The sequence below is a fragment of the Nicotiana tabacum genome, chromosome 20 (genome assembly GCF_000715075.1).
Source record: "Nicotiana tabacum cultivar K326 chromosome 20, ASM71507v2, whole genome shotgun sequence".
NCBI lineage: Eukaryota > Viridiplantae > Streptophyta > Magnoliopsida > Solanales > Solanaceae > Nicotiana > Nicotiana tabacum.
In genome coordinates, this window is record NC_134099.1 from 105988454 (window position 1) to 105998350 (window position 9897).

At 34.4% G+C, this 9897-nt stretch overlaps 1 protein-coding gene and 2 non-coding genes across 3 annotated transcripts; 1 reads left to right on the forward strand and 2 right to left on the reverse strand.

Annotated features, from left to right (window-relative positions):
* Positions 1-2405: 2405 nt before the first annotated feature.
* On the reverse strand, positions 2406-2478 carry TRNAE-CUC (transfer RNA glutamic acid (anticodon CUC)). Its single transcript has one exon. It is a non-coding gene; the product is annotated as a tRNA-Glu (tRNA).
* Positions 2479-4053: 1575 nt separating this feature from the next.
* LOC107791291 (amino acid permease 6-like) lies at positions 4054-8983 on the reverse strand. The gene is made up of 7 exons (XM_075240885.1): positions 8710-8983; positions 8379-8612; positions 7749-7842; positions 7435-7649; positions 7021-7166; positions 4927-5154; positions 4054-4621 (listed from the first exon to the last, which is right to left on the reverse strand). The coding sequence occupies exons 1-7, from the start codon at positions 8825-8827 to the stop codon at positions 4187-4189; spliced, it is 1470 nt and encodes a 489-aa protein (XP_075096986.1). The 5' UTR covers positions 8828-8983; the 3' UTR covers positions 4054-4186.
* On the forward strand, positions 8595-8702 carry LOC142175029 (U6 spliceosomal RNA). The gene has a single exon (XR_012704219.1). It is a non-coding gene; the product is annotated as a U6 spliceosomal RNA (small nuclear RNA).
* Positions 8984-9897: the final 914 nt, after the last annotated feature.

Below are 9897 nucleotides of genomic sequence, written 5' to 3' on the forward strand. Positions count from 1 at the left end.
TAAAAAAGTTATTACAAAGTGGTTGTAATAGATTGTTACAAGTTAGTGAGGGATTAAGAGGTTAATTCCTAGGTTGCATAGGTTGTAATATGAAAGTTGTTCAGTAGTGAAGTTGAAATCCTACAAGGGTAGGTCGTGGTTTTTAATCCCGTTGAGCTGAGAATTTTCCACGTAAAATTCCTCTTGTCATTTATTATTGCAGTGTGCATGTGTTTTGCTGAAACTGATAGAGAACCTAGTTCTCTATAGAGTTTGGTGGACCCTTATATTCTATCACTGATTTTCAAACCTTTACTAGTGCAAAATCTATGAACGACTCATGATTTTTGAATTCTCATTGTACTTCAGCAATTTTAAACCTTTACTAGATCAAAATCTCAAATGCATGAACAATTCCTGATTTTTGAACCTTTACTAGTGTAGAATCCATGAATGATTCTTGATTTTTTAATTCACATTATACTTCTGCAATTTTGAATTTTTACTGGTGCAAAATTCAAAATTCAAGATAAATTATTGATTTTTGAACCTTTACTAATGCAAAATTCAAAAAAAATTCATGGAGGATTCATGATTTTTATATTCACATTACACATCAACATTTTTTTAACCTTTAACTACAAAATTCATGATAGATTATTGACTTTTGAACTTTTACTAGTGCAAAATCTAGAAAAATCCAGGAAAGATTCATGATTTTTTGAATTCATATTTTAGTTTAACAATTGAGAACAACTGCTTCAGGTGATAAAATTCCAGTATTTTTGGATTATGCACTTATAAATATTTAAAGTCCAGTAATCGTTCCTAGAGTTCTTTCGTATTTTAAATATGGATGCATTGCCACACCATATTCAAGGGGAAGTGTCATGGTGTATATTATTCGCTGATGACATAGTCCTGATTGATGAGACGCGGGACGGTGTTAACGAGAGGTTGGTGGTTTAGAGACAGGCTCTCAAGTCTAAGAGTTTCAAATTGAGCAAGACTAAGACAGGGTACCTGGAGTGCAAGTTCAGCGCCGAGTCGAGAGAAGTAGGCATGGACGTGAGGCTTGGATCATAGGTCATCCTCAAGAGAGGTAGTTTCAAGTACCTTGGGTCGGTTATACAAGGGGATGGAGAGATCGACGAGGACGTCACTCACCGTAAAGGGGTGGGTGGATGAAATGGAGGCTAGCATCTGGAGCATATGTGACAAGAAAGTGCCACTAATACTCAAACATAAGTTTTATAAAGCGATTGTTAGACCGACCATGTTGTATGGGACAGAGTGTTGGCCGGCTAAGAACTCTCATATCCAGAAGATGAAGGTAGCTAAGATGAGGATGTTGAGGTGGATGTGCGGACACACTAGGATGAATAACATTAGGAATGAAGATATTCGGGAGAAGGTGGGCGTGGCCCATGTAGATGACAAGATGTGGGAAGCGAGGCTCAGATGGTTCGGGAACGTGCGGAGAGAAGCCTGGATGCTCCGGTGAGGAGGTGTGAGCGGTTGGCTTTGGTGGGTACGAGAAGAGGTAGAGGATGGCCTAAGAAGTATTGGGGAGAGGTGATCAGGCAGGACATGACACGATTGCAGATTTCCGAGAACATCGCCCTTGATAGGAAAGTCTGGAGGTCGAGCATTAGGGTAGTAGGCTAGGGGGTAGTCGAGCTTCTCCTTCTTCATACCGGGGGTGAAGCGAGTTTGATAAGGTTGATCTTAGACGTCTTGTGGTTAAAGTAGAGTCCACACTCCGGACTTTATTTGCTGGTTATTATTATTGCATGTCATCTTTTATGGATTTTAGGATGCTGTCACTATTTCTATGTTTATGTTGACTGTACTAATGAATTGTCTCTTATTGTTTTATTTCCATCTTCTTGAGCAGAGGGTCTATCGGAAACAGTCTCTCTGAGCTATCAGGGTAGGGGTAAGGTCTGCGTACACACTACTCTCCCCAGACCTCACTTTGTGGGATTTTATTGGGTCGTCGTTGTTGTTGTTGTATTCCACTCAACGAATTCTATTAATTTCGAACAGCCATGTTCGGCCTAACTTCTTAGTTGACCCAAGTGTTTTTACTATGCAGTTTTAGATCGCGGGAGACAATTTCATCTGTTCAAATTGTAAAAAAAAATTGTTTACCACCTTTTCCATTGTTTTTAATGAACTCTATGCATGTTACTTTCAATATCTTATGAATTTGAAGTATGTTATTACCAATATATTAGCTTGAAAGAGAAGGCTTCAAAAATGATACCAAATGATTTCAAAAGTCATTGCATTCTAAATCTTGGTTGGAACCTAAGAAAGTTTTGCGTTTTAAGAAGCAGAGGAAACAAAAAGGAAGTTCAGAGAAAGAAGGACGACTGCTTCGTGACATAACAAGAAACTTGGAAGAAAAAACAAAAATAATATTCCGTTGCCGGGACTTGAACCCGGGTCTCTCGGGTGAGAGCCGAGTATCCTAACCAACTAGACTACAACGGATTGTTGTAGACTTTGTGGATTAGCTATTATTGACTGCAAAGATAAGAGAATTATGAGCAAAAACTTAACTGAACCCGACACGCCCATCAAAATAATAACTGCGTGCTAAACTAAATGAAAGTGTGTAAAACTACTTATCTGGACTAGGCAGATTCAAGATTTGAATTTTAAAGGGTTTTGTATGCGACCGATATCACTGAGACATTTGAATTGTTGGGTTTAAATTTTAATATTTGTCACTAATATATAGTTAGACTTCTTAATATATATACACGGTATAAACCGAAACTATTGAGTTTGGCTGAAACCTAATATAATACATCCGCCCCTGCATACATGGTTAACAATAATGCAAGCTCAATACAATTAGCGGTAGATCCAACAACAATAAAAACAAGAAGAAAAGAAAGACGACAGCACTTTCTGTGCAATTTTACGAAAGAAAGGTAAAACAATTGTGGGGAAATTACGAAAATAAAGGCAAGAAGTAGGGGTATTTATGGTTCGGTTTGGATTGGTTTTCCCCTAAAAAGAAACCAAACCAAATAAGTCGGTTTTTCAAATATTAGAACTAAACCAAACCAATTAAGTCGGTTTTTCTCGATTCGGTTTATATCGGTTTTTCGGTTTTTTTGGTTATTTGTCGGTTTTTTCTTAAATATAAGACATACACTACCAAACACATATTCCGGCGACCACATTTTCAATGTAACACTATCAAATCAATTGCCCTTTGAGAAATCTATTATTTACCAAAATATATTGATGATAATTGAATCAAATAGTGATGAATAATTTAAGGACTCAATTAAAAATATGTTATTTTTAACACGGAATGAATTCTTACACTAAACAAAAGAAAACTACCAATCAAACTAGAATGTAAAGGTAAAGAACTATATTAAAAGTGCAAACTATTAACATTTACCATAAATTTTTTGAAACTTTGTATAACAATATACATATGTATAGGTGTAATAATAAATTAGAAATAGTTATTCCTATAGTCGGCTTGGTTCGGTTTTTTTCTGATTAAAACCAAAACCAAACCAAATTTGATCGGTTTTTAAAATTCAAAACCAAAATCAAACCAAATAAAAAAGTATCGACTTTTTTGGTCGGTTTGGTTTGGTTTTCGGTTTGGTTCGATTTTTCAGGTTTTTATGAACACCCCTGACAAGAAGCCTAGCTAGCGATATGATGCCTAAGAAGTAAGAATATATATGATGTTATTAGAATTAGTCCTTTTCCCTTAGATTATTGCAAAGAAAAATTAGCTACGATTCTGAATTGGAAATATCTAACAATACTAGTTGAAATGTGTTCAAGTGGAAGAATCCACTGTAACACGTAAAGTGCTCCATCAAGTCCAAATAAAATAGCTCTCTCATTTCGTTTAATCCAAAGCCATATACCGGCATGTATTTACTAAGTTGTCCTATTGGGCTTGTCCAATTCTCAATTAAACTTTTAGGATGTTAGGCAACATGTCCCCTCTTTTATGTATTTATTTTTTTGGAAATTAATATACAAAAATATATTTACATGAAAAGGTTTACTTACGCACAGTGCTGCTTCGTGTTCAAGTAGCTTGATGCCATATAACGTGCCGTACAAAATTTGTAAGAGTTACATACAACCACTCTGTTTCAAGAAACTTCTTATTGAAAATACTACAAATTTAGTTATACATTAATTGTTCTAAAACTCATTCATGAGCCTGAGATTTGAAAGGCTTGTATGTCTTGAGATCTTGAGAAAGACCCTGTATGGATCCAGCTGCTGCAACAAGTGACACAATTAAGCAACCCCAGCTTAATATTTGCAGCCATATCCAAGTGAATGAATACTTTGGAATTTTCCTCTGAGCAATGTGCATTTCTATTGGCAAGTAGACAGTTAATGGATAAAAAGAAGCTGCCCCAATTAAACCCAAAAAGTGATTGAAGAATGGAAATATCATGGCAATTACTGCTGTTACTATAACATATGCTGTCCTCCACAGCAACCTGAAAAAATTTACATAGTAAACATGACCAGAACATGGAATGTTTATCGCATGTTGGGAAGTGATGAATTTGTTGTCTGGCCATCGTTCACTACAACGACCCTCCACAAAGCCATATATTGGTTGGCAGAAAACCTGAGACAAGGACAATATATATTTGAGCGATGAGTTTATCTTTTATATACAATAACAACAACAACAACCCAGTAAAATCCCACAAGTGAGGTTTGAGGAGGATAGTGTGTACGCAGACCTTACCCCTATCCCGAAGGGATAGAGAGGCTGTTTCCGAAGTCTTTGAAATTGTCTTATAGATGACATATTATATATGTCGCAATCGACAAATTATATAATCTATAAATCAGTATGGGAATGAAATGAGTTTTAATAGAATGGAACGAATATATATATGATTTATATAGTTAGACTCTAACTTTTACCTGGTAAGCTCCAACCAGGTGAATAGCGATGCAAATGTTAGCGAAGTCAATTAGCCAAAAGGGTTCGTAGAAACCAAATCCAGTGAGGAAATTTCCAGGTGCATCGTTTCCAAAGGCTGCATAGCCAATGGTACCACATAGTACATAGAATAAGGTTGTGGTAAAAACTCCGACAAGTGATGCTTTCTTCATAACCTTGTTCTCTGCAGGTGGTGATCTCAATGTATCCTGAAATTGTCAAGTTGATTAAGCAATTAGTTCTCACATATATTGCACAATCATGTCCCAGAAAAGACCCCAATTTCTCAAATCTCTGTGACAATTTCAAAATTTCAATCATAGTTTTCCCCTTCAAAGGTCACGATTGTGATGGCTGTTAAACCTAGACCCCTACTGGTGTTTAAGCTAGCGTTTTTTGAACTTGTCTTAGAAAAATAATTTCTGAGAGTAGAAGTTGTGTTTGGACATACATTTTATTTGAAGAAAAGTTAAGTTTTGTAAGTGGATGATAAATTTTCACCAAAAACTGGCCTAAACAAGTACAAAATATGTCTTGGTGCATAAAGTATTTTGCGTTCAGCCAATCACATATGATGTCACACCCTTGGGGTGTGATGTAGACCTACCCTAATACAAGTATCAGTAACTGCTTTCACAGTTCGAACTTATAATCTATAAATCAAGCAAAAATAACTTTATCATTGCTTCAAGATTCCCTTCCTATTTATTATATACGTAAATTAATCAAATAACTTTCAATGCCAAAATAGTTGTGTTCGATTATAATATCGTCAAAGATCTTTCCTCATTTTTTGTTTTTGAAAATTCATTATAATTAATACTTGTATTATACTACCTATATGTGTACATATACTATAGTGGAAGTGGCGTTTAGCCATTTATCAAATCGCCAAAAGATTAGGTTTTAGGAAATAACGCCAAACGAGCTCGTGTCGTACAAAAACTTTTTTTGTGGTTTATTATTGTTAATCATGAAGTAGACAGACTGCGACTTTTGAAATCAATTTGACCCGTTGAATTATACATCCTATCATTAAAAGTTAAAGACGCGGGCCATGGAGTAATTAAAATCTGACACCTGGTGATATATTCACAACATATGAAATGATATATGGTTGTTAAGAAGAAGAGTGAGACTTGGCTTTCACTTCTTTCCGAATTTTTTTGAACTTTCTGTATTCAAAATCGTGGTCCTAAAGAATACAATATACATAGGGCGGAACTCCAATATCAGTTATGGGTTCAGACGAATTCTGTAATTTTTGTTTAAATTCTATCAAGTGAGCTATAAATTTAATGACAAGTTCAGAAACTTATAAATAGAGGCGAAACTAAACTTTTTCATACGAGTTTGGCCGAGCTTAGCATTTGTCCTAGCCTTTTATTTATCTTATGAAATATATTGGATATGTACAAATTACTATTAGTTCAGAATCCAAAAACTTAAAAGAACTAAAATTTCAAATTCATAAACTTTAAATTCTAACTCCACCTCTATTTATAGATTTCAAATTTTTAACTTCAGATTATCGACTATTTTTAACGAAGCTATATACATAGATAATATGAAAATTCTTTATATTAATTACTAATATAAGTTAAGGTGCGGTAAAATATTATCATTTTTATCAAGTTATAACTTAATGGTTATCAAATATATCATAAAGTTACTTATAATTATTTTACAAATGACCGTAAATATTCTTTAAACTTAGTGCATATAGAACCTAATTAAACTCTTTTCTCAACATATAAAATTGAATATAGTCTGAAAGCTACAGTATATTCAGATATACCACAGGCTACACTTCATTATATAGACAGATACCAAACCACATGCCAACCTTCGTTTTGACTCCAATAGGTACCTAACATTGCTCTTCCAGTGATCGAAATGAGTTGCTTGGTTTTACTGTGTTCAACTGAATCAATTGTTTTCTGCTCGATAATAATACATATAAAATATATATATATATATATATATATATATATATATATATATATATATATATCCAAAGATAGTAAGTATTACTAATTGGAGCATTAAAAATTATGAAGGGAATTAGTTGTTGCCTGTATTTCAATGAGAATGGTGGCAAAAGCATAAGCAAAGGCAATATCTCCAATGGATTGGAAGCTTCTCCAAAGTTTCTCTGAACCTGACACGTCCACCCCTACTTGCACCCCTGTTAGGCTTGTCTTTACATGGTGCCCTGCACCTACAAAGTTTTTTAAAAATAAATTAGTACTGTTTCACGGACCACAATAATATTACAAAAATAAAAGGAAAAAATAAGTACTTATTGTATATACTAATAATAAAGTAAATACATTTTTACATTATCAGCGATTTTTAAATCACCAACTAATGTTAAATTTATACATAATTACATAATAAGTGACTTAATTATATAAGTATTTATTTATACGATTATATTAGTGAAAATAAAAATAACTTAGACATGTAGATGTGAGAGTTGTACGTACCTGCGACTTTGGCAATGGAAAGTCCAAGACCAATAAGAGAGTAAGCAAAAGACATGACTGCAGCAAGAATGGATAGCCATGAAAGCTTATGGAAGTTTGGTATTTGGCTAAGAACTATTTGTATAACTGCAAAGATAATCATATATGGGTAATTTGATACTGAGCAGCTGGCTTCGTGCCCCTTTTTGTGGAAACAGTTTGACCTTACTACTGCCCTGAATCACCCAAAATTTCAAAACAAAAACTAAAGTCATTGTCATAACAAAAAGATTTGAAATATTTTCCTTAGAAAAAGAAGACTTAATTAAACTTACACCATACTGATAGATGCAGTAATAGTGTATCCAATGGTAATTCCTACGAGGTTACCATACTGGGCTATTCCACACAGTTGCACCTTAATACCTCCTGTTAAAAACACAAAGAGAAGACAAAATTCCTTTAGTACTTCAAGTTTTTGCATAAATAATTAATTCTGTCCATATTTCAATGTATTATACTTTTGTTAAAAATGAAATTAAGAACTCTTTCCACTGAGAACAATTAGGGAAGTCCCCCCCCCCTCCCCCCCAAAAAAAAAAAAAACTTGGCAAGAAAACTACAAGCTACAATTTACCAAGTACATTACAGAGCTTCTTTGTTCTTTAATTAATAAATGTTACAAAATGCCTTCTAAGCTTTCAATTCAAACATCAGGTAGTGCTTAAATCACGACCCTTAGGGTACAGCCTTTTTTTGAATCATGTCGCTTAGGGTACAGCCTTTTTTGAACCGTAAACGCGAAATATCGGGCTCCACTTATACTGTATAAAATATATAAAGATAAGAGTTAGATATGCATTTTTGAACCGACATTCAACTCAGAACCCCACAAATCATAGATTCTGGCTATCGTATATACACTGTCAGTGTATGTCAGTCACTTAAATTAAATAATTTATTACCTAAGTGAGAGCGCACAACCTCCATGTAACTGTAGTTTCTCTTGCCAGAGATAGGGCCAGGAGAGCGATAACAATCGGCGAGAAGTGTTGAAGTGAAGTAAGTGATGAAAGAGAAGATAAAGAGAATAACAGGACCAGCGACCCACCCTAACTGAGCCATTGCCCATGCTAGAGATAGCACCCCTGACCCTATCACAGCAGTTATTATATGTGCACTCGCTGTTAGCACCGTACCTTCAAAGATAAAAACGATACAGAGAAGATTAGTATTATGACATTCGCTCAAGAATGACAAGTAGAAATCGAGAAATGGTTCAACATTTTAGAATACCAGTTCTTTTCTCACGCCCATCATCGTCAATGTTTTTATGAACTTCTCCGCTTTCTAGTACTCCTACTTGTGCTGAATGTTCTACGTACATATTGCTGTTCTTTTGAAATTCTGCCATATATGCGGTTTTGTAAGAGTGTAATACTTTGAACTATTTGGAGTTGGTTAATAGAGAATGGTTAAGCAGTAAGGAAGATGGAAGTATAAATAAAAGAAGGGAAATGGGAGGGGGCGGGGGGTAATGAGAACAATAAGTGAATTATCAGTTTAAAATGATTAAATGATGGGTCTCTTGCTCTAAATAAAGGGCCAAAAAATATATGGGGCCCTTTACTTTCTCAGCACCTAAATTTGGGATATTTTTTACCACTGCTCCCTTCGTTTCGTTTTATGTGAACCCGTTTGATTAGATATGCAGCTTAAGAAAAAATGAAGACTTTTGGAATTTGTGGTCCTAAACAAATCAAAAAGGAGTTCAAAGTAAAAACTTCTCATTAAAGGTAGAATTGAAAGTTTAAGCTAAATTATTTCTAAATTTAAAAAAAAATCATTCTTTTTAGAACGAACCAAATAAAAAATAGATTCAGAAGCGGGGAGTTTGAAATTTGGGTGGTATTATAATGGTTTTAGGTCAAGAGTGATGGCATTGATTTTTCAAACTCGAATAATCTTTATATAATAAAGGGGGTCTGGTGGAAAATTTTATACCTTTACCCCTCAAAAATCAAATTGAATTTAATTTTTGTGCAGTGACAATGTATATAACTTTTTTACCCGTCAAATTAGCGATTTTCAATAACGGCTAACTGTCTACAGGTTATTAATCTTGTTTGGCAACATAAAAAAATCAACTAAATAATACTATAATAAGTTAAAATATACTATGGTGCAATAATTGTTTACGTCGACAACTCGACATCGTGTATATACGTAATAAGATAAATCAAAACCAAGATGACCCCCACAATTTGCTATTGCATATGGTCCTAACCAATGAAAATGAAACGAGTGTGTTAGTCAGTCATTGAATAGCAATTTGCCAAACAATGAAATCTGGAGAGAGCTAATTAGCCGATCACTCTCTTCAGTCGTTCTCATTGACGAAGATATGTTGTTTCCTTTTTCAATTTCTCATTGCCAAAAGATGAGTTACGTGACCTTCTGATAATTTCCTAGTCGACAACACCA

Coding starts and splice junctions, on each gene's coding strand:
- LOC107791291 (XM_075240885.1), bottom strand. CDS start 8,827: ATGGCAGAATTTCAAAAGAACAGCAATATGTACGTAGAACATTCAGCA. Junction 8,613..8,709: donor TGGGCGTGAGAAAAGAACTG/GTATTCTAAAAT, acceptor TTATCTTTGAAG/GTACGGTGCTAACAGCGAGT. Junction 7,843..8,378: donor GGTTGTGCGCTCTCACTTAG/GTAATAAATTAT, acceptor TGTTTTTAACAG/GAGGTATTAAGGTGCAACTG.